This window comes from Eubalaena glacialis, chromosome 9 (genome assembly GCF_028564815.1).
Source record: "Eubalaena glacialis isolate mEubGla1 chromosome 9, mEubGla1.1.hap2.+ XY, whole genome shotgun sequence".
NCBI lineage: Eukaryota > Metazoa > Chordata > Mammalia > Artiodactyla > Balaenidae > Eubalaena > Eubalaena glacialis.
This window is the reverse complement of record NC_083724.1, coordinates 89,159,913-89,186,189: the sequence shown is the minus strand read 5'-3', so window position 1 is coordinate 89,186,189 and position 26,277 is coordinate 89,159,913. Positions and strand designations below refer to the sequence as shown.

Sequence of the window (26,277 nt, the reverse complement as noted above, 5' to 3'; positions counted from 1 at the left end):
CCTCGGCCACCTCCTGACCTGCTGGCATGGGGCAAGACCCGTCACCTCTGTGCCTCTGCTTTCTCCTCAGTAAACTGGGCATAATAACAGTATCTACTTCATAGGGATGTTGTGCTGGTTTCGTGATGAATGCACGTAGTGCCAGAGAGTAAGAGCTCAGTAAAGTCTGGCTCTGACCATCACTGCTCTTCACCCCCAGGGATAGACATGGCCTAGGAGTGCTACTCAAGGTCTGGTCCACAGACTGGGGCCAGTTTGGGAAATACTTGTCATTGGTTTGCAACGAGATAAGTTCAGAAGTTGAGAGTAAGCGTGTTAAACTGTTTTAAACTGTTTTAACCCTGAAGTGTTATAAACTGTTATAGGGTCTGATGGATAATTTTATACAGGTTGAATCTAATGATGAGAAATTGGGGCTTCATCTCACACCCATTGGGGCCACTATCAAAAGACCAGAAGATAACAAGTGCTGGTGAGGATGTGGAGACATTGGAACACTGTGCGCTGTTGGTGCAGATGTAAAATGGTGTAGCCACTGTGGAAAAGAGTATTGCAGTTAGTAAAAATTTTTTTTTAAATTACCATACAATTGACAATTCTACTTCTGGGTGTATCCCCCAAAGAATTGAAAGGAGGGATTGAACAGATATTTGTACACCCATATTCATAGTATCATTATTCATTAGCCAAAAGATAGGTGAAACCCAAGTGTCCATTGTAGGATTAAAGGATAAACAAAATGTAGAATATTATTCAGACTTAAAAAGGAAGGAAATTCTGCCACATGCTACAACATGGATGAAATCTGAGGACATTATGCTGGGTGAAATAAGCCGGACACAAAAGGACAAGTACTGTATCATTCCACTTGAATGAGGTACCCAGAGTAGTCAAACTCAGAGACAGAAAGTAGAAGGGTGGTTGCCATGGGCTGGGGCAAGACAGAATAGAAAGTTGTTTAATGGGTAGTTTCAGTTTTGCAAGATGGAAAAGTTCTGGAGATTGGTTGCATAACAGTGTGACTGTACTTAACACTACTGAACTGTATATGATGAAAAATGGTTAGGATGGTAAATTTTATGTTGTGTATATTTGATCCCAATTTAAAAACTGTTTTGATAAAAAATTAGGGCTTATATTTTGTATGTTCTTTTGAAATTTCACTTTCTCTGGTAATATGTTTTATAAAAGTATCTGTCCAAGAAGGATTGGAAACAAAACAAATGGGTCCTCCAGTGCATACTACAGATGCTTCCAGAAGTTCTGCCCTGGGTCAGGCTCTCCACCCTTCCTTACTGGTTTGCCTGCCTGCACTCTCACCCCTCTCCAATCCATTTCTCACCCTGTGGCCACAGTGATCTTTCTAAAGGGCAAGTCTAACATCGTGTCTGTCTTGGGCAAAGTTGTTCAGTCGTTTTTTGCTTGCTTTGAGAAAAACCTCCAACTCCTCAGCTGGGCACTCCTCTGGGCTCCAGTCTGTGCCCCTGCCCAGCCTCACAGCTCCTCACCCAAGGATGGATCTGCCAATCTTCTGAGCATCCCAGGGTGCTCTGCATCTCCTGGTGGGGGCACTGGCTGCCCTTTTGCTTGTAATGCCTTTGCCTCTGTGTCCCATCCACCTAATTCTGGCTTGTCTGTCAAAGGCCATCTTTTCCCAGAAGCCTCCTCTGAAAGTCTAGGAAACCTCTAGGAGTATGATTAACCATGGGAAAATGAGCTTCCTTGGCATGGACATGAATTTAAGAAGCTGTGAAGTAAGAGGTCAGGCACTTTGATGTGCTATAGGAGGGAAGCTTTAGGCAAGCCACTACTTGACACTCCCCAAATGATGTCTGGAAGGTCCTCCGCCACTTGCCATGTGTTTTTGTGTCTCTCACTGTTTCCTCCTCCAGATTCTTTAGCAAATCAGGGGTTCTTCAAAGCCAGCGGGCTCCAGGCATGTGGATGGTGTCAGACAACAGGGCCCTGAGGGTGTGAACCTCTGGGGACTCCCAGCCGGGCCCCGCCCTGTCCCCACCCTGCACCGCATGGAGAGGGCAGGCAGTGCAGAGTCCCCTGGGCCTGTCAGGCCCCTGAAGGTTGCTGTCTTTCCTTTCAACTTGGGAGAAGAGAGAGAGGCTTCAGGACAGGTTTCTGATGTGCTTCCCAGCGAGTGGGGAGTGGCCCGGGCAGAGCTGGCTGCCACAACCCAGCAGCTGGGCTGCGCGGACAGCTGGCCCTTCCATGGCTGCTTCCCGCCCGAGGTCCTGCAGTGGCCTTGACCTCCCTGCTCCATCCTGCATGGGGGTTGGGGCTTCCTGCCCGCGCTGGCCCGCACCCTGCTTGGGGTGCCTAGATTCAAACCATGTGCCCAAACCCCCAAATACATTTTTGTAATCTGTCCAAATGATAACTGCTGACAGAAACGGGCATCTCTTTTATTTTGTGATGGCTACAAGAAGGGGCAGTGTCGTCCCAAGGCCAGCATTCCTTCCCGGATACCTAGTTCCCAGCCTCTTCCTGTGTGGGGCAATTCTTCAAATAGCAAAAAAAAAGAGAAAAAGAAAAATTATTATATGAAGACCCAAAGTAGAAATTAGGAATTATCTATGGTTTCCTGTAATCCTCTCAGGTATAATATGTCAGATTCAAACTGGAAGCTATGTCTGGGATGAAATCCTACTTGAAACAGTTTTTTGTGGTTCACAGTAATGACTAGGGACTGGCAGGTTTACACAAACAAAATGAATATTATAATTTTGTGGGTAAGCAAATAAATTACTTTTATAGGATTTAGGCACTTTCCATGGAAGCTTTATCTAAAAAGGCACTTATGCATAAAGGTTGCTAAATAGCCAACTTGTGACCCTTGAGGCCTGGTTCTTTGATTAAACAGGAAGTGGGGGCCGTGCCTCTGCAGGCTTTCTGATTAAATAGGGAAATACAGAATGCTTGATAAGTAGAAAGATTCTTGCTTGATTTGTAAGCCAGCTGGGAGCCTTGAGACTTTGAGATTTGACCTACATACAAGGGAATTGTCCTTTTCACAGGCCATCAAGTACCTGATGGAGTCTGTGGAGGACAATGACATTTTAGAGGTGGTCAGCATTGTATCTTGGCCACAGAGAAGCTCTCTCTGGCCCTGCCAGCCCCAGGCTCTCCATGAGATCTCTGCTGGTTTTAAATTGCTGCAAGGTATAATGGGGTTCTTTCGAGTTTTCATAGCTCCGAAGCATGACATTACTGACATATAAAAAGGCTCTGGAAGGATGACTATCAAAGCTGAAGGGCTGTGTTTGTATGAGTACCCAAACAAACCCGCCAGGGAGATATATGGTGGGAGACAAACTTGGAATCTGAGGCAAAGATAAACAAGCCAGTTTCAGTGCCAGAGCCAAATCACCGCCGGGGCTCCTAGGAAATGTTCTCTGAGGAGCTGGCACTGGCACAAACCCTCTGGGGAGAGAGAGTCTATGGAAACAGAGCCTGAGCGAGATGCTACGTGCAGGTTCCACTTAGCAGGCCTCGCTCGGCCCAGCTCCCATTGCCCCAAGTGAAATGGATCTGCTCTTTCCTGGAGGCTCCAGTGGGAGACATGCTCAGATCTGGGGTCCCTGTCTCTTCCTTGGTGAAGGGAGGTATGTGTAGCGCTGGCCTTGGGGCCCAGGGCATGTGTGGAAGGTTCCCAGTGCGAGATACCCAGGCCTAGCCTGGGAGCTTTGAGGAAGGGGAATGTGGAAGCTGCCAGCCCCTCTCTGCCCCCAGGCATACGCATCTCTTAGCTTCAGGCTCCTGGACAGACCTTCATCATGTCAATGACCTGTATTGTGCCACTGATGAGTTGAGGGCCCTGAGATTTCATTTTTCTACCCTTATTTGATTCAAATGTTGTCCAAAGTAAGTTGGATCTTAAAAAAAAATGGTGGAAATGTTGTTTGCTCTTAATGTGGATGGTGGATGGCCAGCCTGCCCTTGCTGGGGTGGGCCTGGGGCAGGGGGTAGGTGGGAGAGCAATCAGGTCTGCAGTGGCCAGGGAAGGCTTTTGTCAGTGCGGAGCTGAACCAGGCAGTGGACAGCAAAGAGGGCTCAGGACTCTACACACTTCCTTTCTATTTGCAAACAGTTATGTAAACACATATGCAAGCTGGTTGCTGCCCTGAGGTTTTAGGCAGGTAGCCCAACCATCCCCTGGGTCCTGGTGCTTGGGCACTTCAGCTTTATAGCATTTGGAAGGCAACTTGATTGGAGCAGGCTGTGGACTTTGCTGATGCAGGTAAATTATTTTTTGTTGGATTCAAGCCCTCCTTTGCTTGTTGAGAAAGGGAGAAAATTTGTTCTGGATGAGTATTGGCAGCAGATACGTCATTCTGGTTATTTTGGATGACTCCAGGCACCCATCACAGATCTCTGGGTGCCCTTGGTATACAATCATCTATTCAGACCCTGGGTCAAGTGTCACCTCCTTAAGGGGAGAACTTCTCTGACCAGTCTTCCTAAAAAACAAACAAACAAAAACCAAACAACATAAAATGACCCATCCTGGCCTATTTCATTCATACCACCTTAACTCTATTTGGAAACATTTATTTCTTTGCTTGTTGATTATCTCTGTCCCATTAGACATGAGCTCCATGAGAGCACAAACCTTGTTTGTATGGTCACTGCTCTATCCTTGGCATCTAAAACTATGCCTGAAATATAGCAGGTGCTTAAAAAAAATTGTGGAATGAATGAATGTGCTTTGAAATGTACACAGGATTTGTTTTTATCAGGTTGGTAAGACATGTGGAAATGACAGTCATTAAAGAAGAAGTCTATACTCACAGATCCCTAGAAACTGGAGGCATAGCAGGGCCATGTGGGGAAGCACCAGGGTCCATCAGGAGGCAGAAAGAGAGGGTAAAGCATGGGCTTTAGGAGTGTATTGCCTCTAGGAGTGTAAAAAGCATATTGCCTCTAGGAGTGTAAAATCCAGATAGAGGAGGTGGTTTGGAGTGTGGGCTCTGGATGGGTTAGTTTGCATATGAAAGATATGCAGGCAAGTTGTTTGCTGCCTGGAGGAATTAGCTAATCCTGGGAGGAGTAGTCCCTCACTGGGTCCCCAGAGTCCTGAGATGTCAAAGTATCATAAAATATAGACAATGTAAAACATGATTAATACAGAATGACTCTTTGACATGCATAGAAATGTAAAAGTTATGGGTACAGATGTTTAGACAAATGTGATAACCAAACACAGAGTGAGCTAAGACACCTGGGGCTATCATATTGAAGCTATCATTTATATTGGTCCTGAAATCAACATGTTCCCTCTGGGTGGTTTTGCCAATGGAATTGTCAGTGGGGAATGATCTTTTCTGACACCACCCCTCCAAAATTTTTTACTGGAGTATAACATACATACAGAAGAATGCATCCATCATAAGGTACAGCTCATGAATGTTCACAAAGTGAGCACACCCAGGAAACCAGCCCTCTTGTACCCTGTTCATTTCCAATGGCAACCACCATCCTGACGTCTAATAGCATTGGTTAGTTTTGCCTGTTTTTTACCTTCATAAAAAAGGATTCATATTATGCCTCACTTTTTTGTCTAATTATATTTGTGAAATTCATGCATATTATTGCCCATGTGGAGGACAGTCCATTCTCATTGCTGTACGGTATCCCATTGTAGGGATACACCACAATTTATTTATCCATTCAAATGTAAGGGGTGTTCGGGAAACTTCCAGTTTGGGACTCTGGCCTCTCCACTGACTTATTGCCCACCAGTGTGTCAGGCAGCGTTTCAGTTTTGACCAACAGAACTTACACTGGACAACTTGGTTCAAAAAGGTGGGTTTATTGGAACCATTCTAAGGAGCTCACAGAATAGAAGGAAGAGAGGGAACAGCCAGGCTTTGAAAAGGATGTGAGTCAGGTCTCCTCCTACTAGAGGGTGGATTTTGGTAGGGAGAACTTGTGGATGACCTCTTTAGGTGGAATAGTTAGTTGTCCCACCTGCATAGAGCAAAGTTTTCTACCTGTTGTGTGAACACTAGTGGCCCACAGGAATTTTATAGTGTGGCATGGAAAAAAAAAAAAGGCCCTATGGCTAAGGCAGTTGAAAAAAGTGGTTAAAAAGGTTATGCTTCTCAGGACCTTTAATATAAGAGAGTATATTTTAACTTTCCAGGAGAGCAATATTTCTCAAACTTGACTTTTTTCATGGAGCATCAACTTCTATCTTAAGGGACACTAGTGTTCTAAGTAAGACAGCTTTGGGATATGTTTATGCAGAGCAGAGTGTGAATGAATGGGGTAGTAGAAAATACACTTCGGGCTGAATTTTTAATGCAAAGAGGGATTTGGGATGTTTTTTCTAGAAAATAGAGAACTTTGAAAAGTGTTATAATAACAACATTATTTTGTGTGTTTTACAGTTTACAGAGTATCTTCAAGTACATTACCCCAGTCAACTCTGAGGGTGGGAGTTATTAGTCCAGATTACAGAATTGATTATTGATGCAATGTGCTCTGAGAAAGCTGAGGGTCGGAGGGACAGAGGAGGACTCAGGCTCATGTGCAAAACTGAATCAAGCTGTCCTCTGACTCTCTGATAGTTGCCAATTTGAGACTGGGTTCTAGATCAGGATTGTAATTTAAGTCATGGGTGTGGGTGAGATCACCTGGGAGAATGTGGAACAGAAGACCTAAGAGTAAGGCTTGGACAATACCCATGTATAAAGGTCACGTGGATGAAGATGAACCTGCAAAGAATTCTCAGAAAGAACATCCAGTGACATCTCAGGTAAACCAGGAAAATACTGAGATACAGAAGCCAAGGCAAGATAGAGTCTCAGAAGAAGGGATGGGTCAAAAATCTTGATGTTCAGAGAAGTCAGGTGAGATCAAGGCTGGAGGACGACCCTGGGTTTATTGCCACAGTGGCCATGGTCACATGTCAGTACACCACTCAGATCCCCCTGCCAGGGAGGACCTGGCCCAAGGAGTGCAGTTTCTGACAGCCTCTAGCTGTGGTGCCCTCAGGATCTGCCTCAGTATTTGAACAAGGCCTGTTCCTCCAGGGCAGCCCTCAACCAGTGGCTGACCAGAGTGGTAGTGCTAGGGCTCAGACTCCCCGAAGCCCAGTGTCCTTCCTACCCTCTCCCCTTCCTGCCCTCTCTTCCTTTACAGGTGTCAGATCCACATCAAAGCGTGGTAGGGGGCTCTCCCTGCCTGCTCCTTCTCCTTCCTGCTTTATCTTTCACAGGTGTTAGCCCCAATGAAGCACCTCTAACTCTATCTCAGAGTCTGCTTCTAGAAGTACCTGAATTGACACAGTGGCCATTGGTGACTTCAGTGAGAGATGTTTAGATAGAATTATGAGGCTGGAAGCCAGACTAGGGTGAATTAATATTGAGTAGAAATTGATAAAATGGAACCAGAGTGTATAAACAATTTTAGGAGGCTTGGATGGCCCAAATGCTTTAGGCCATTCGAGGACAGAAACTTTTTGTAAGTATCCTGTAGTCCTCAGAAGAGGTGAGAACCATAAAAAAGAAAATCAAAGTAATAATGATGAATCATTTTCTCTTTTGTAGGTACATCTTTCTCAAAGCTGTATTTTTTTTTTGATGTCTTTGCATAAAGGACCACCCAAAGAAAAGCAAGTTGATTAACATTGCCTCCTCTTTTCCATTTATTGGAAAGTCTTCAACTCCTCACTTTCTTTACCACCCTTACCAGATGATACAAAAACTGTTCAAAAGCCCTTTAGGATATGAAAGAATTAATAAGGTGCTGAAATCAGCACTTTTCAGAAAAAGATAAACTTAGGGGTTTTTTTTCCCCCCAACAGAAGCTACCAAAAGGAAATTCTGGGATGCACTTCAGATAGATGGAAAAAGGGATGGACGGTCAAAGAAGCAATAAGGATTGATGAACAAAGAAAATAAAAATATGGGCATAAATGTAAACAGAATTACCTGTATCAAACCCAAATAACAATAATGTTCTGTGGGGTTTTTAAAGAGATAAAACATAATAAAAAGAGCACACAATTTGGGAAGGGAGACTCAGAGTTAAAATGTTCTAAGGTCCTTGGATTTAAGGAGGAGGATAAAAATATTGATTACCCACAGATTTGGTCTGTTTCGTATGCATGCTAAAATGTTTAGGGAAACAAAATAAGGGAAGTAGTGTGTTCAGCTTTTACCCAAGGAGAGATAAAAACCGAAATGATAAAAATACTCCACTGTTTCCAAGGCTCAGGCAGATCTCTTTCCTGGAGTGTACACTTGATATATGGACTCCTGGGCCTGAGGGGTAGCCAAAGGGTATGTATTCAGTGGAACTAGAAGTTATATGCACAGAGCTGGGATGTCCACACCGTTACATGTGAGGCCCCTCTCAGTGACTAATGGAGCCATGGGCAGGGAGAGAAGGAGGGTAAGCTGTAGGCTGGAGCCTCCACATGCAACGCTACCCAGGCCCCACAAGTGTTAGGAAAGGAAAGAAAGAAAAAAGGAAGGAAGGAAGGAAGGAAGGAAGGAAGGAAGGAAGGGAGGAAGGAAGGGAGGGAGGAAGGGAGGGAGGAAGGGAGGAAGGCCATCTAAGAGTGGCAACTCTGAACACCACTCATCTTGACCTGGAATGGAACTGCAGGGTCAGCCATTGGTTAAGAGTCACCAGGGCAGAGGAGGGTCAGACACTGCTGACTCTGACTCCTAAGTGCAGGAGTATGAAATCCAGGCTCTCTGGCCTCAGGTTAGGATGGCTGTGGGTACAACTTAGCCTCCAGAGTCCCCAGCAAATTCAGATTGAAGCTACATCCACTGGATGCAGCCTGAAATCACATCCTTGCTTGGCTTCCTCCCTCCTCCCCCTCCCCTGGTGGCACTTCTTTAATATATCACATGCAGACCAAACCTTGTCCCAGACCCACTTCTGGAGAACTGGACATAGGCTGAGGAATCTCATGAGCAAAAGCATGGTGTATGTGTGGTGTGTGTGGTGTGTGTGTGGTGTGTCTATCTGGTGTGTGTGGTGTGTGTGTGTGGCGTGTTTATGTGGTGTGTGTGGTGTGTGGTGTGTGTGTGGTGTGTATGTGGTGTGTGTGGTGTGTATGTGGTGTGTGTGGTGTGTGTGTGTGGTGTGTTTATGTGGTGTGTGTGGTGTGTGGTGTGTGTGTGGTGTGTATGTGGTGTGTGTGGTGTGTGTGTGTGGTGTGTTTATGTGGTGTGTGTGGTGTGTGTGTGGTGTGTTTATGTGGTGTGTGTGTGGTGTGTTTATGTGGTGTGTGTGTTGTGTGTGTGTTGTGTGTATATGTGGTGTGTTTATGTGGTGTGTGTGGTGTGTTTATGTGGTGTGTGTGTTGTGTGTGTGTGGTGTGTATGTGTGGTGTGTTTATGTGGTGTGTGTGGTGTGTTTATGTGGTGTGTGTCGTGTGTTTGGTGTGTGTGTGTGGTGCGTGTATGTGGTGTGTGTGGTGTGTGTGTGTGGTGTGTGTGTGGTGTGTTTATGTGGTGTGTGTGGTGTGTGTGTGTGGTGTGTTTATGTGGTGTGTGTGATGTGTGTGGTGTGTGTGTGTGGTGTGTTTATGTGGTGTGTGTGGTGTGTGTGTGGTGTGTGTGTATGTGGTGTGTGTGGTGTGTGTGTGGTGAGTGTTTGTGGTGTGTGTGGTGTGTGTGTGTCATGTGTGTGGTGTGTTATGTGGTGTGTGTGGTGTGTTTATGTGGTGTGTGTGGTGTGTGTGCGTGCTGTGTGTGTGCGTGCTGTGTGTAGTGTGTGTGTGTGTGTGGTGTGTGTGGTGTATGGTCTGTATAGTATATATATATGTGTTGGTATGTGTTACTAACTCTGGCGTGTGAAGTGGCAGGTAATGGGCTTGGGGCAAAGTCAGCCCATCTGACACTGTTTCAAGGGTATTCTATCTTCTCTCCATTCGATGCCCCAGAAGACGTGACTGGGGAGAACTCTCCCACCTTCTCCCACAGCTATGTCTCTTCCTCTGCTGGTGATTCCTGCTCCCAGTCTCCCTTCTCTTTGCCCTTCTCCCCAGTGCCAGTTATTAAGCTCCCAATCCATTCAACTCTGCTCTGCTCTGTCCTGTGGGACCATCATAGGACTCTGACCCTCCCCTCTGTCACTGGCCCCGTTGGCTCTGCCAATAGGGGGCACTAGAGGGAGACTGCAGAGCTGCAGCCAGAAGCAGACCATGCTCCCTTCCTTTTTTTTAATTAAAAAAAATTTTTTTTGGACATCTTTATTGGAGTATAATTGCTTTACAATGGTGTGTTAGTTTCTGCTTTATAAACATGCGTATCAGCTATACATATACATATATCCCCATATTGCCTCCCTCTTGCATCTCCCTTCCACCCTCCCTATCCCACCCCTTTAGGTGGTCACAAATCACCAAGCTGATCTCCCTGTGCTATGTGGCTGCTTCCCATTAGCTATCTATTTTACATTTGGTAATGTATATATGTCCATGCTACTCTCTCACTACGTCCCAGCTTACCCTTCCCACTCCCCGTGCCCTCAAGTCAATTCTCTACATATGCCTCTTTATTCCTGTCCTGCCCCTAGGTGCTTCAGAACCCTTTTTTTTTTAGATTCCATATATATGTGTTAGCATAAGGTATTTGTTTCTCTTTCTGACTTACTTCACTCTGTATAACAGACTCTAGGTCCATCCACCTCACTACAAATAACTAAATTTCATTTCTTTTTATGGCTGAGTAATATTCCATTGTATATATGTGCCACATCTTCTTTATCCATTCATCTGTTGATGGACACTTAGGTTGCTTCCACGTCCTGGCTATTGTAAATAGAGCTTCAGTGAACATTGTGGTACATGAGTCTTTTTGCATTATGGTTTTCTCAGGGTATATGCCCAGAAGTGGGATTGCTGGGTCATATGGTAGTTCTATTTTTAGGTTTTTAAGGAACCTCCATACTGTTCTCCATAGTGGCTCTATCAATTTACATTCCCACCAACAGTGCAAGAGGGTTCCCTTTTCTCCACACCCTCTCCAGCATTTATTGTTTGTAGATTTTTTGATGATGGCCAGTCTGACTGGTGTGAGGTGATACCTCATTGTAGTTTTGATTTGCATTTCTCTAATGATTTGTGATGTTGAGCATACTTTCATGTGTTTGTTGGCAATCTGTATATCTTCTTTGGAGAAATGTCTATTTAGGTCTTCTGCCCATTATTGGATTGGGTTGTTTGTTTCTTTGATATTGAGCTGCATGAGCTGCTTGTAAATTCTGGAGATTAATCCTTTGTCAGTTGCTTCATTTGCAAATATTTTCTCCAATTCTGAGGGTTATCTTTTTGTCTTGTTTATGTTTTCCTTTGCTGTGCAAAAGCTTTTGAGTTTCATTAGGTCCCATTTGTTTATTTTTGTTTTTATTTCCATTTCTCTCCGAGGTGGGTCAAAAAGGATCTTGCTGTGATTTATGTCATAGAGTGTTCTGCCTATGTTTTCCTCTAAGAGTTTTATAGTGTCTGGCCTTACATTTAGGTCTTTAATCCATTTTGAGTTTATTTTTGTGTATGGTGTTAGGGAGTGTTCTAATTTCATTCTTTTACATGTAGCTGTCTAGTTTTCCCAGCACCACATATTGAAGAAGCTGTGTTTTCTCCATTGTATATTCTTACCTCCTTTATCAAAAATAAGGTGACCATATGCGCATGGGTTTATCTCTGGGCTTTCTATCCTGTTCCAGTGATCTATATTTCTGTTTTTGTGCCAGTACAATAGTGTCTTGATTACTGTAGCTTTGTAGTATTATCTGAAGTCCGGGAGCCTGATTCCTCCAGCTCCGTTTTTCTTTCTCAAGAATGCTTTGGCTATTCGGGATCTTTTGTGTTTCCATACAAATTGTGAATTTTTTTGTTCTAGTTCTGTGAAAAATGCCAGTGGTAGTTTGATAGGGATTGCATTGAATCTGTAGATTGCTTTGCATAGTATAGTAGTTTTCACAGTGTTGATTCTTCCAATCCAAGAACATGGTATATCTCTCCATCTGTTGTGTCACCTTTGATTTCTTTCATCAGTGTCTTATAGTTTTCTGCATACAGGTCTTTTGTCTCCCTAGGTAGGTTTATTCCTAGGTATTTTATTCTTTTTGTTGCAGTGGTAAATGGGAGTGTTTCCTTAATACCTCTTTCAGATTTTTCACCATTAGTGTATAGGAATGCAAGAGTGCATTAATTTTGTATCCTGCTACTTTACCAAATTCATTGATTAGCTCTAGTAGTTTTCTGGTAGCATTTTTAGGATTCTCTATGTATAGTATCATGTCATTTGCAGACAGTGACAGCTTTACTTCTTCTTTTCTGATTTGGATTCCTTTGATTTCTTTTTCTTCTCTGATTGCTGTGGCTAACACTTCCAAAACTATGTTGAATTATAGTGGTGAGAGTGGACAACCTTGTCTTGTTCCTGATCTTAGAGGAAATGGTTTCAGTTTTTCACCATTGAGAACGATGTTGGCTGTGGGTTTGTCATTTATGGCCTTTATTATGTCGAGGTAAGTTCCCTCTATGCCTACTTTCTGGAGGATTTTTATCATAAATGGGTGTTGAATTTTGTTGAAAGCTTTTTCTGCATCTATTGAGATGATCATATGGTTTTTATCCTTCAATTTGTAAATATGGTGTATCACATTGATCGATTTGCGTATATTGAAGAATCCTTGCATTCCTGGGATAAACCCCACTTGATCATGCCGTATGATCCTTTTAATGTGCTGTTGGATTCTGTTTGCTAGTATTTTGTTGAGGATTTTTGCATCTATGTTCATCAGTGATATTGGCCTGTAGTTTTCTTTCTTTGTGACGTCTTTGTCTGGTTTTGGTATCAGGGTGATGGTGGCCTCGTAGAATGAGTTTGGGAGTGTTCCTCCCTCTGCTATAATTTGGAAGAGTTTGAGAAGAATAGGTGTTAGCTCTTCTCAAAGTGTTTGATAGAATTCACCTGGGAAGCCATCTGGTCCTGGGCTTTTGTTTGTTGGAAGATTTTTAATCACAGTCTCCATTTCAGTGCTTGTGATTGGTCTGTTTATATTTTCTATTTCTTCCTGGTTCAGTCTCGGAAGTTTGTGCTTTTCTAAGAATTTGTCCATTTCTTCCAGGTTGTCCATTTTATTGGCATATAGTTGCTTGTAGTAATCTCTCATGATCCTTTGTATTTCTGCAGTGTCAGTTGTTACTTCTACTTTTTTATTTCTAATTCTATTGATTTGAGTCTTCTCCCTTTTTTTCTTGATGAGTGTGGCTAATGGTTTACCATTTTTTTAATCTTCTCAAAGAAACAGCTTTTAGTTTTATTGATCTTTGTTATTGTTTCCTTCATTTCTTTTTCATTTATTTCTGATCTGATCTTTATGATTTCTTTCCTTCTGCTAACTTTGGGTTTTTTTTGTTCTTCTTTCTGTAATTGCTTTAGGTGTAAGGTTAGGTTGTTTATTTGAGATGTTTCTTGTTTTTTGAGGTAGGATTGTATTGCTATAAACTTCCCTCTTAGAAGTGCTTTTGCTGCATCCCATAGGTTTTGGATTGTCATGTTTTCATTGTCATTTGTTTCTAGGTATCTTCTGATTTCCTCTTTGATTTCTTCAGTGGTCTCCTGGTTATTTAGTAGTGTATTACATAATAGTTCAAGTATTACATAATAGTTCAGTTCACAGAAATAAAAAGCAGGGATTCACTTGAGCAAATGGTAATCAGATGGTTCCTGTTTACCGTCTCAAGTGTCTGCCCATCTTACCTAGGTCATAGAAAGGCCAGTGGAGAGGAATCACCCCTAAGTCGTAGACAGGAAATGGGGGCTAGGGACTCTTGTGGTGCCAGTGTGGGTCCTGGAAAGGGAGCAGGTGCTGTGGGTCATTCCATCCCTGATAGGAATGTCAGGGCTTTCTGCAGTGGTGGAGAAATTGACTGGGGGCCGCATGGGGAGTGGGGAAGGACTGCCTGACTCCAAATTGCCTCTGCTACTCATAAGCTATGTGATCCTCTGTGCCTCAGTTTCTTCCTTCGTAATAATAGATGATAATAATAATAGATAACAATACTTAATAATACCTATCCGGAAGGGTTGTTGGGCAGTCAAATGAGAATATCCACTTGAAGTGTTTAACAAATGACATAGTAAGCACTCAATAAATGTGAGCCGAAGTCCTCAGAACATTTATTCCCCAGCCCAAGCACCCTTAGCCTGCTTAACAGAGGAAATACGTGGTTTACCACCACCGGGGTCCCCTTGTGCTTCAACAGGCTCTTAGAAGCAGTGTGAAAAACGGATTAGGGAGGGAGGAGGAGCGAGAGTAGGAATCCAGGGAGAAGTCTGCAGGCATCCAGATGGGAGGTGGAGGGGCGGGACCTCAGGCCCTTGGCAGTTTGAGTCGTTACTTTGGAGAAATAATCTCTAGGACTTGATCTCTTGACTTTCTAGGCTGGGAAAGGGCCCTTGGCCAAGCACCAGGCTTGGATGGAGGGAGGAAGATGGAAGGTAGGGAGGGCAGGTGCAGGGATGATCTTGGGGGGGGGGGTACGACACGTGCAGTTTGGGACAAGCAGCAGGCCCAGAGGAGGCGGGGAGTGCAGGGATGGAGTTAGGGCAGGAGGTGGAGTATTTTTACACGTTGGGGGCCTGCTTCTGCAGCAGCTGGCTCTGGTCTAGGTGCTGTGCAAGTAGGTGCTAGGCCCCATTTCCTCCCCGGACCGTCGGCTTCTCGGCTGTCGGGTGTGCCTGGACGAGCCGCCCAGGGGCACTCGCAGGTACCGAGCTTGGAACCCGCCAGGAGGAGTTCCATCTAGCCGCTGGCTTCCTTCCTCCCTCCCTCCGCACCTCACCGTCCTCCGTCAGAGCTCCCATTCCGCCCACCTCCCCGGCGCCTCCGCCCTCCTGCTTTGCTTGACCTCAGTTAGACGCGCTGGGGATCAAGCTGAGGCTGATCTTTCGGCCGGCCGCCAGCCAGACCGCAGAAACCGTCGCCCTTCACACCCGGTGGCCGCGCGCCCTCCGCGGCCAGGGCGGGACGGGCGCGGGCGGCGGGGAGGGGCCCCTGTCGGCTCGATCCCCCAGCCCCGGCGCGGCCGGCAGAGGGTCTCGCCTTTCACAACCCGCAGAGTGCTGACCCCGCCTGCCCGAGCGGTGTCTGCGTGCTGGGCGATCGCGGGCTGCGCGCAGCTAACTGTGGCGTGTGCGCGCGGGGGCAATTCACGCCGCCGCCAGCCCACATCCACCGCCCCTGTCTGTCCCCGGCGGGGTCGCAAGCTCCCGCCTGGTCCCCCAGACCAGGGCTGGGGATTATCAAGCGCTCCCTGCACCCGAAGCTCGAGGGTAAGCAGGCCCCCACAAAGGGCCGCCCCTCCGCCTTCCTTGCCTCACTTTTCGCGGTGGACGAGACCCCGGGGCGCGGTGGAGATCGGCCACCCATCGTTTCCTGCGCACAGAGGGACTCGGGGACTTTCCTGAGGCTTGCGCGGCTAGTGGAAGATCACGCGCCCTCGAGGCGCAAGTCCCTGCAGTTTGCTTCCATGTTTTCCATCAATACAGCCAGAGCGTAATGTAATTAGCTTTCCTTCTTTTTTCCCCCAAAAGGAGAAAATAAACCTGATTCGGAGGAACAGATTGTCTCCCCTGCTTGGGGGCGGTGAACCCCCTCTCCCGTTTTGTGGCACTGCAGCGGGGGTTTCCAGCGACGATCCTCAGCGGCGGCGGGCGGCCTTCTGGAAACTCGCTGAGGAAAATTCACATGAGCTTTACTTGAAGCAATTTCTACATACACTCTCTAATATTTGCCTGCCGGGCGGGATGGGAAGGCGGAGCAGGGAGTAAGGTGGATTCCCCGACAGCGCTCCTGGGAGAGGGAGTGCAGGGCCGGGGAAAAGCGGGGGCGAGGGGCAGAGCAGAGGGCGCGCTCGCGCTCGGGTCCGCGGTCCTATCCCGCACCGCAAGCCGCAGCGCGGCTCCACGTGCCCGACACCATCCCACAGAGTAACAGGCGAGGGAGGAAAAGCCCATCAGCCTCCCCTTGCCCAGAGACGGAAATCTGCGAGGTGCTGCCAGTGCCCCGACACTCAGGACTTGCAGTCATTGACACCCGAGCTCTCAGTCTCCCCCTCCGCCCTCTTGTCCCCCGCCCCTCTTACGTATTTTGGAGGTTAGGTTAGTCGTCAGAAGCATTTTTATGTTTGGCAGTCCAAAGCTCCAACTTCTCTACTAGGCCCACGTTCCTGCTCATTTAGGGTTTTAAAGGCCAAGGGAGGAAGTGATGTTCTGGCCTTCCCATTCTTTCAGGTCTGGCCACCGACCCATCTCCAGAATTTGGGGGTGACCTGCTCTTATCACTCCAGCCCAAATCATGCTTCACTCAGAGAGCACCCGTCATTTGTGCCTGGGTTCCTTGGCGGCTCTTGTTCCCTTACCCACATACCTTCCTAGGGGTCACTCTAGTCTTCCTGAGACCTGGCTGTCCTCCCCAACATCCCCCAGCACACTGCTGTGCCCTAGGGTGTCTTTTAGGACTATAGGAGCTGTTATGCCTTTCAGGGCAATGTGGCAGCTCTGGGCCATTTCAGGTGGTGACTGGCACCTCTGCAAGGGCCCCACTAACTGGTTGGTTTTCCCTTTTCATGGGAGGTCAGTGAATTGCTGCCTCTGGGGTTGACTTGCCTGGTGATAGGGCCTCTGCATTGTCCCACATATGACATTCAGAGCTCCTTTGCTGATGGCATTTCCCAATGTGTGAAGCTGGAGGGTGAGGTATCTACTAAATAGGGAAATTGGGGAGTTAAGAAGACTGAGATGCAGGTTTGATGTAGTGTTTGCGGAGAGTGGGGAAAGCTGATTGAGGAGGGGAAGCTATTAGGTTGCTGGGCAGGGCACTGGGGGCTCCATTGATACTGGTGAGCAGGATGCTTGGGGGCAGGGAGGGGTGGGTAAGGACTGACCTGGAAAAAACCTGGGGTTTGGCCAGGCAGTGCTGAAGGGAGGCCACTCAGGGCATTGGCACTGGGTCAGGAAGGCGGTGAGTACTGGCTGATACAGTGAGACAGAGTTGACTGTTGGAAGCATAGTGAGGACGCTGGCAGATGGGCAGGCCAGGCAGGCTCTGATCATGCAAAATCAGAAGTTCCCATGACCACATGTTGACATTTATGTTTTGAAAAATTAAGATTTTTTGTTGTTTTTATCAATACTTTTATAATGGCTTTAGGAAAGAAGAAAATATATATGAATTAGCTATTATGAGGCTTCTTTTGAAGTCCATCTTTCAGTCCAGTTTCACTTTACAAAGTTTCACTTTACAAAAAATAAAGAAAAACCCAAAGTTAAAAGATATGGGGAGGGGGACAAAAACTCATATTTGACAAGAGGACTCACTGGAGTTTCCTTAGAGATGTACAGGAAATTCCAAGATTTCCTATACATCCAAGATGCACACTTTCCCCCTTGCTTAAATATATAAACAATATAAATTGAGTTTCAGTTATTTCTTTCAATGAGAGGAAGGGGCGCAAAAAGACATCTGTAGAAAGAGGCATTCTTGATTTTTAACTATGAGAGAAAGCAGTACAAAACCAAGAATGTCCATTGGGCATTATCCATGTCAGTGACATAAGGGCATCATGCTCATAGAAATAAGATTGGTCTTAAATTTGGAAATTTAGGGGATAAATATTACCACAAAAATTGTTAACCTACAGTAAAAAAAATAAATAAATGAAGTAGTTTTGGTAAAGTTTAATCAGAGAAACAATTCTGTGTGGGGGTATTTTTATGGAAACATAACAACCACTTTGGGGCCTAAAAAAAATACAGGATTGCTCCAGCGTGAGCTCAGTTGCATGTCCACTGGTTTCACGTGGGTTGGGGGCTCACTGGAGAGGTCAAGTGAGTCCTGTCCAGCAACAAAATCTCAGACAAAACATTAACATATCAGAATTATTGTGAAACTTTAAAAATAAAAATGGGTATCTATGCTGAATCCTAGACCTTCTGAACTAGAATCTTCTGGGGAGGGACCTGGGCACCCGTGTGTGGAAAAGCCTCTGCAGGTAGTTCTGACTTGCCACTTCAGGGCTGGGGACCACACAGACTTAGACTTCTGAAGGGAAGGTCAGTCCGAGTCTCTCCCCCTAGGGGCAGAGAGTAAACACCCAAGTGGCTGTTTTCATACTTAATACTCTGCAAGATCCTGTGAGGCAACGGTGTTCTCTCCACCTGCCACAAACACCACATGGAGCCAGCACTGGGGGAGGTGTGGAGACAGGGCAGTGCACGGGGCTGTCACCCAGGGCAAATGCAGTGTCACCAGTGCCAAGACCTGTTCCTCAGCTTACGAACCTTCCCTTTAAGGCCCTCCAGAAGCGCTGGGTGGAGGATGCTTTGCAAAAGGTGGGGATAGAACTGGGAAACAAGATCACATCAGTGATGATTAAATGAGAATTAGGTGAGAAGCCTAAAAAGTGCTCTGCACTCTGGGCTCTTTGAAGGCAGATGCATCTTATAGGATCTTATAGGTTCACTGACATCCTTGGTGGGTTCTAGACCCACTGTTAACTGGGTTTATGACATAGTGACCGTGGAGCTCTATTGCCTCATATGTGAAAAATGACCTTTGAGGCAGGCAGTGAACCCATTCTTTTGGATTTTATAGACTAGTAAATGTCAAAACTTTTGGGAACTGACATATGGTTATCAACTTTTATATCAAGTAAGGACAATGAAATAGGCGAAAAACTATGATATGCTATCATTTCATAAAAGATGACTATTTTATATCATGAAGGATAACTTCAGAATCTTAAAACTGCTCATTCAACTTTAAAAACAACCCTATACTGTCCTTGGCTTTCTCATTTTCTATGGATTGATGAAAAGTTTATCACCAACTCATCTCTGCAAACTAAGGCTCTTTCACCTTGAACACTCAGGGGCAGCTGCACTGCTTGCAGATGATGTTAATTTACTCAAAGAAGTGGTTTCAGGGCTTGAAGGGAACTCTGAAGAGTTCAAGTGCAATGGTCTCACAGTATCTTGCCTCAGTTTCCAATACTGATAATTATGTTTTGAGTGCTAGCAGCCAGAAACTCTATTGTTGCTTTGAAGAGAAGTAAAAAATACAGATTGTGGCAAATAGAATCGTGGAAACTTGAAGTTGGAAGATTTTTTGGCAATGATCTCATCCCTGTCGTTTTCAAACTAATGCTCCACGGAGCCACAGTGGTGCTGCTTGAATCAACAGACCTCCATTTTAATTCTTATAAATAATTGAGCCTCTAATTACGGTAGAGTTCCTTTGCTTAAAAAAATGCTTGGGGGCTTCCCTGGTGGTGCAGTGGTTGAGAATCTGCCTGCCAATGCAGGGGACACAGGTTCGAGCCCTGGTCTGGGAAGATCCCACATGCCGCGGAGCAACTAGGCCCGTGAGCCACAGTTACTGAGCCTGCGCGTCTGGAGCCTGTGCTCCGCAACAAGAGAGTCTGCGATAGTGAGAGGCCCGCGCACCGCGATGAAGAGTGGCCCCCACTTGCCACAACTGGAGAAGGCCCTCGCACAGAAACGAAGACCCAACACAGCCAAAAATTAAAAAAAATAATAAATAAATAATAAATAAAAAATTAAAAAAAAAAAATGCTTGAACACTACCAATACAGTCCATCTCAAATTTAAAGGGGAAACTGATGCTGAAAGAAACCCTGGGATTTGCCTGTGGTCACCTTCTTAGTTGGGAGAACTTGGTGGCATGACACCAGTGGAGTGGGGAAGGAAGGATTCTTATTACAGTGTCTGTTCTCACATTCATCAATAGTTGAACCAAATCTTCCCACTGCTCCACTGCAAGGAAGGTCAACCCTTAAAGTTACCCTTCTGGAACGTTCTGAGTGGCTCATTTCCATACTGAACCTCATACTCTGCTTGGCAAACCATTCCTACATGATAATTATGACAAACATTTCACTGACAACTGTTGGAAACTAATTTTTAAACTCCAGATCTGTACACTTTTGCTCCCATTTTGACCAGCACTGATAAAAATCTAAAATTATATAGCATTTAATTATATTTGAAGAGTATAGAGGTAATATTTGTATGAACATCATTTTATGTTTCTAAGGTCATGTCTATGTAAAAAAATTAAAAGGTACTTTATGAAAGATACACTTTGATTAAAATGACTGAACTCTACTGTCTGATATATAAACTGAGATGAAGATGCATCTACTTTCTTTCTGAGCTCCTCGTACAGCTGACCCCACAGCAGTCTAACATTTATATGTCAAGTCTATCACACACTGCACAGCACATTCATTTTGTAGCAAGCTCCTGGTGGTGAAATGTAGCATCTAATAAGTCTGGACACAACTCAGCTGCGAGCAGCAAAAAAAAAAAAAAGACTAAGTCTATATAACCTAAAACAGAATTTTTGAACTGCGGTTCCCAGTCATTAGTGGGTCATGAAATCAATTTAGTGGGTTATGAAAGCATTAAAAAACATACATACACAAGAGGCAAAAGTGCAATAGAAGAGAAAATACCAAAATATGTTGCATGCCTTAAGGGTAAATATTATTTCATAAACATTTTCATTCATATATATGTATTAACACGTGTACTGGGTCATGAAATAATATATATTTCACAGCTCTCAACACTGCCCTAGAGAAAAACATACTTGGCCATTCAGTCCCTTAAGAAAAGATTTTTCTTTCTTTTTTTCCCCATTTCTGAGCAATGGCTCCACACTGCGATGGCTGGGTACTCCAAAGGCCCCCTCCCCTCAATACAGTAACAATTCACAGTGATCTCCGAGCACCACCATTTCCCGGTTCACTGCTATTTTCTGGACATTTCCTCCCATCATAGCCCTGCGGGTTCAACTGAGGGAAAGTTGCCACAGTGTATCTGTGTGTGGGTCAGTATAAGCCTCAGGTCCTGCTACCATGTGCCAGGCATGATGCCAGGGGCTTTACAGACCCGACTCTTTATACATATGGTTTCCTTTGTTTTACTGGTAGCAGTGCCTCACCTGTACATCTCGAGCTCCTAGCACAGCACCCATAGGGGCTGAGTGAATGTTTCCAAATAAGTGAATTCAACAACAAGCACATTCCATTGGTTATAAACTATATAAGTTAAGTTCAACAAAATATAAGAGTTTTAAATAAAATCAAATGTTTACTCATTTATTCATACTTAAAAAAATGCAAAGTACTATACAAAGCTTTATATAGTTGTACAAAAAGTTGACGCATTGGTGTTCTGTGGCTAATGATAATAATTGTATACTTATTGTATTACTGCAACATATATCAAAGTGATACAACATTAACCCTTTGATTTTGAGTTTATAAGCTTACTATTTTAATACACATCATGTATTCAGTACTAGTTATTACTTTTGTATAAATAATTTCATAATAGTAGTACATGATACTGAGGGAAAATAAAAGTTAATAATTTTCCAAATGGTAGTAAGAAAGAAACTCATTAGTATACATTTGATTTGCGGGGGTGAGCATAATTTGGCCTATGACTTAATGGAATCTAGGAGAGTGAAACAAAGCTGTTTTAAACTGGAAGGACACTCATGTGGGTCAAGTTCAAGCCCTTCATCTTTCATGCTAGGAAATGGTTGCACACCAGCCTAAATGACTTATCTAAGGTCACATAATTATACAATAAGAGAGATACCCCAGGTCTCCTGATAACAAATCCAGAATATTTTCCATTTCATAAAAGAGGTTTATACTATAATACAATCATATTTTTTTAAAAGATCAAATCAGCTATCAAGGAAAACCAATACATGATAACATTTTAGACTTAAAAAGAAAACCCTAGAGCAAGAGTTTATTAAAAATATATGTTGACAACTGTGTAACATAATTAGTGTGGAATACAGTGTTGTAAACGTTGATGGCAGAAGTTCATTGGTTGTAGTAATTTGTGTGTTTATGTATTTACTCTTGTGTATTAGTTGTGCTTTCATCTGTATCACTGGAGTTAAATTTTTTCCACAAAAATTTCTCATTTGATTTCCAAAGAGGAGCTTCAAGATCCTCTTTCCTTTTGGAGGATGCAGCAGAAGGCACTTTTTCACACAGAGTCTCTATTACTGCCAAGTCGGTGAGTTTACTAAGACTCTCGTCATTCTGTTCATTCAAGATGTCCCAGAAATCTTTTGGTCTCTGTTTTGCTTTCTCCATGGGCCCTGAAAGAACTTTCTTTGGCAGTCGTGTGGGACTGTTCCCGTGACTTTTAAAGAGGTCATCAAGAATAGAGGTGTCACCAAGTAAGCTTACCACAGAAGTGTTTTCTAACACTGGATTTTCCATCTTTTTGTTTTCCACTTTGAAAAGGGGTCCATTTCTTGAAACACCCAATCCTGTGAGGTTCTGTCGGTTTTTCATGGTATTTTCCAACTTTTCCAACTCATACGCTCCAGACTTACTGTTCAGGAAACAGGATGCTACAGTATCTTTGGGTGCTTGGCTGTTTTTCCCATTGTTCGTCTCTTGGGTAGAGCTTATAGGTAATTTCTTAGTTTCCACATCATTAGAAAGCACCTCTTCTCTATAGAAACTGTGATTTCGAAACTTAATTGATTTTTCTTTATATATTTTTGGGCTGCAAATTTGAGAACATTTTTTGGTAGAATTTTTAAATGACAAAGTTACAGAATCTGACACCCTTTCTTTTATAAGAGACTCTCTTTTTTCAGACAGATTCCTGACTCTCTCTCCTTCCTCATAGGCAGATTTAATGCATTCTGAAGGGGAATCCACAAAAAATTCTTTTACCTCTGGATACTGAGAAGCATAAAAGTCTCTTAGCATTTTCTGTCGTTCTTCTGATGTGGCATTAGTTATATATTTAGCAAATTCCTTTACAGAAGACAACTTAAAATAAGAAGCCATTTCTTCAAATTGTTTTCTGAAGATTTAATGAACAAAACCAGTGGTTATTTTTACTACATTTTATTTTTAAAGAGCTTGTCTTCAGTGTTATGCTATGTAGCAACAAAGCAATGTAATCGTATTCCTTTAGCATATATTAGCTTAATTCCATAATGAACATGCATTTTACACTTAGGAGAATGTGATCTCTTTCCTTACACTATTGAAAAAAATATTCTAGCTCATGAAATTACCAGCTTTTTAAGTTATTCTGACTTATACTATCAGGTATTTCCTGGGAATTGTGTGATCCCAGCATGCTGCTACTCCAGTCAGCCAATTTATGCCTTACATGAAAATCATAATTTATCTAATCTGTATTTGGAAATCTATATTGCATTCAAGATCCATGAAATAAAACTGTCAAAGAAGGGTCTTAATAAATAGAAAAGAGAAAATGCTGAAAAATTAAGACAGGAATTTTTTTCATCTATCTCCTCTTTTCTCCTTCCACAAATATCAATACAATATAGAAATTTCACACAACTTTTTGATGAGCCTAAAGGAAAGTTCTAAACTGATAAACCTAGATTCTTTTTCAGTATTGATCTGACTTCAGTATAGATAGCTAAACTAATAAGTCAGATGCTATTTGAAGAAATGCGTTTCAGTCTTAGTATAAGATATTAATAAAAGCTGTTATATGCATGTGTGAGGAAATGAGCCTTCTGAAACCCTGCTAAGAAAGAAGTGGAAAGGTTGTTTAGGAACCCTGGGCACTAGACTCTGCTCCTTTCCCTAGGTGAGGGTTCTATGGACTGAACTGTATCCTCCCCCAAAATTCATAAGTTGAAGCCCTAAACCCCAGTGTGACTGTATTTGGAGATGGGGCCTTTAGCAGGTAATTAAGGTTAAAAGAGGTCATAAAAAGTCACCAGAGAGCTCTCTCTCTGCCATGAAAGGACACAGTGAGAAGGTGGCCATCTGCAAGCCAGGGAGAGAGCTCTCACCAGGAACCAAATCAGCTGGCACCCTGATCTTGGACTTCCCAGGCGCCAGTACTGTGAGAAGTAAATTTCTGTCTTTTAAGCCGCAGTCTGTGGTATTCTGTTATAGCAGACTAAGACAGAGGGTATTGGTTTGCTGATGCTGAGTTTAGGCCATGAGTCAGGAGAGCCCAATACTTATAAATGTTCTTTTAAACAAAAGCCATAGATAGTGCTGCAGCATATGATTAAAAGTCCCCAAATTGTAGAATTATATCTATTTTTATATAATATTTCCTTACAACATTCATTTATCCACTCAACAAATATTTATAGAGCCCTCTTATTTGCTAGGCACTGTAAAAGAAACTATACAACAGTGAACAAACCCCAGTTCCCTGTCGTCAAGGAGTTTATAGTCTAGTTGGGGGAGAGAGATACATGAAAATCAAACCAGAAGGGAGTGATAAACCCCATGATGGAGGTAAATACGGCACCCTGTTGGCACCCACAGAAGGGGTACCTAAGCCAGTGACTGGTAGTGGACAAGGTGGCAGGGAAGGCTTCTCTGCTGTCACCACAAGCCAGTCAGGTAAAGATGAGCCAGGAAGCCTTCTAGGGAGAGAGGGAATGTGCACGGGCCCAGTTCCAAGAAGACTTGGTGCACATAGGGGCAGGAGAATCTACCAAGAAAAAGGCTGAAAATCATGAGGGATCCGTATGCCAATTTCAGAAGTTTGAATTTTATCCTGTATACAACAGAGAATCCTGAGGGTAAAAAATGATTTTTTTAAATGTATGTAAACAGGAGCTTTATTTAAAGCCACTATTATTTTTGCCACTCAGACCAGGTTATATAAAGTTTGTGTTTCCTTTGATTTTAGTGGCAACCCATGCTGCAAATTCATGACTTTCTCTTGTGGCTTCAGACGAGTACCCTGGCTTCTAGTCCTCACCACACCGGTCCTGCTACTTGTTCCAAATCCAGGTACTATCTATGCCTGATCAACAGCCACTCTCATTGCCAACAAAATAGTTAATAACACAAAAACAAGTTTCCAAATTTCTGTCCTGGATATGGCCAGTGTTCTTTGTTGGAAAGCAACAAGTATGTTCTTAAAAGGTTCCAGTTTTAACTTCACATGAAGTAATGAAGTGTCATTATTTTGTTTATTAATCATCTCTGAATCATTTTCATGGCCTTTCTCATAAATATTTGTGCTGTGAAGATTAAGTTATTGGCAGGGTTACAGGCTGATGTCTTTTATTCATCCAAGACTTGGTAGTGTTTCAGCAGTTGCCAAAGTACTTTCACCTTTGCTGTGCTGACCTCACCCATGACCCTGCAAATCTGTCACCTCTGGGAGGAGAGGTGCTTTAGACCTTATTCTACCTGAGTAGTATGCAAGTAAATTGGGCTGTGTGGTTGCCCTTTACAGGATGAGCTATGATTACAATTCATTTTATTTTTGCCTTCTAAACTTGCTTTTGTAATTCTTGGTCTTTCTAAACACTCAACGAATTGCAAGGTACAACCAGGGGATATAAGCTAGCCACCACTTTGTGAAGAAAATTTTGTAGACACTCATAATCCACTTAGAGAAAGGGGCAGCAGTGGGGCAAAGGAAATCAAAGTTAGGTATCTTTCAGTCTTTCAGCAAGTGTATCAATAGTATTTATGTATCACGGAAAAAATTCAATTTTTCTCCTTTTTTTCTCGAGGAACTGAAGGAGAAGGGATGGAACACAGCTAAAACCATGTTCTTTCTGCCTAAGCTTTCTGAAGTGAAGGTAGGACTGAAACTTCATTCAGATAATCCATGGGGCTACAGCATGGTACAAATTCTTGATTCACATAAAGTAGGATGGTTAGCAGGAAAGAGGTGCTAGCAGTTTGGACACCGATCCCTAGTTCAGATGTTGGCATTCTAATATTAGACACCCTTCACCTTTTTATTTAGCATGAGGCATTTATCCCTAGGCTAAGTAGAGAAAAAAAAAAGAGGCAAAAACTAATTACTGTTAATACTTTTATTTTTATATACAGTGCTAAAGGGGATAAGACGCTTGTGCTTAAAGACTGGTAAAATGTATATGGTTGGTCTCCTAGCAAAAATAATTGCCCGAAGAAAATTAACCGCAATTTACCCAAAATCATTGTTGTAAATCTGTTTGTGAGGAGTTGTGTTGCTATAGCAGTGTGGGGTGTTCACCTTTGTGGGCAACGGTGGGCAGCTGAGAGGCATGCTCCAATCTGCCACACCAGCACCCGAGGAGCTAAGAGACAGGTTGCCTGGGAGTTGCCAAAACCCGAGGGAAGCATCTGGAACACGCAGAGCAACCACCATTTTCCTATTGTCCGTAGAAGTTGTCAGGACCAACTGGACCATGCCTCCTCTCCCT

At 43.7% G+C, this 26,277-nt stretch overlaps 1 protein-coding gene across 5 annotated transcripts in view; it reads right to left on the bottom strand.

Moving 5' to 3' along the window:
- Window positions 1-2,390: 2,390 nt before the first annotated feature.
- ERCC6L2 (ERCC excision repair 6 like 2) overlaps window positions 2,391-26,277 on the bottom strand; it is a 170,532-nt gene continuing 146,645 nt past the window's right edge. For 3 of the 5 annotated variants that reach the window (XM_061200588.1, XM_061200589.1, XM_061200586.1), the window contains exon 19: window positions 21,249-22,925. In XM_061200588.1, the coding sequence (XP_061056571.1) occupies window positions 21,953-22,925 (973 nt within the window). In that variant the 3' untranslated portion in view covers window positions 21,249-21,952. Of the gene's footprint in view, window positions 2,515-15,143; window positions 15,724-21,248; window positions 22,926-26,277 lie in introns of those variants that run through there. The other 2 variants (XM_061200591.1, XM_061200590.1) reach the window with 2 other exon arrangements.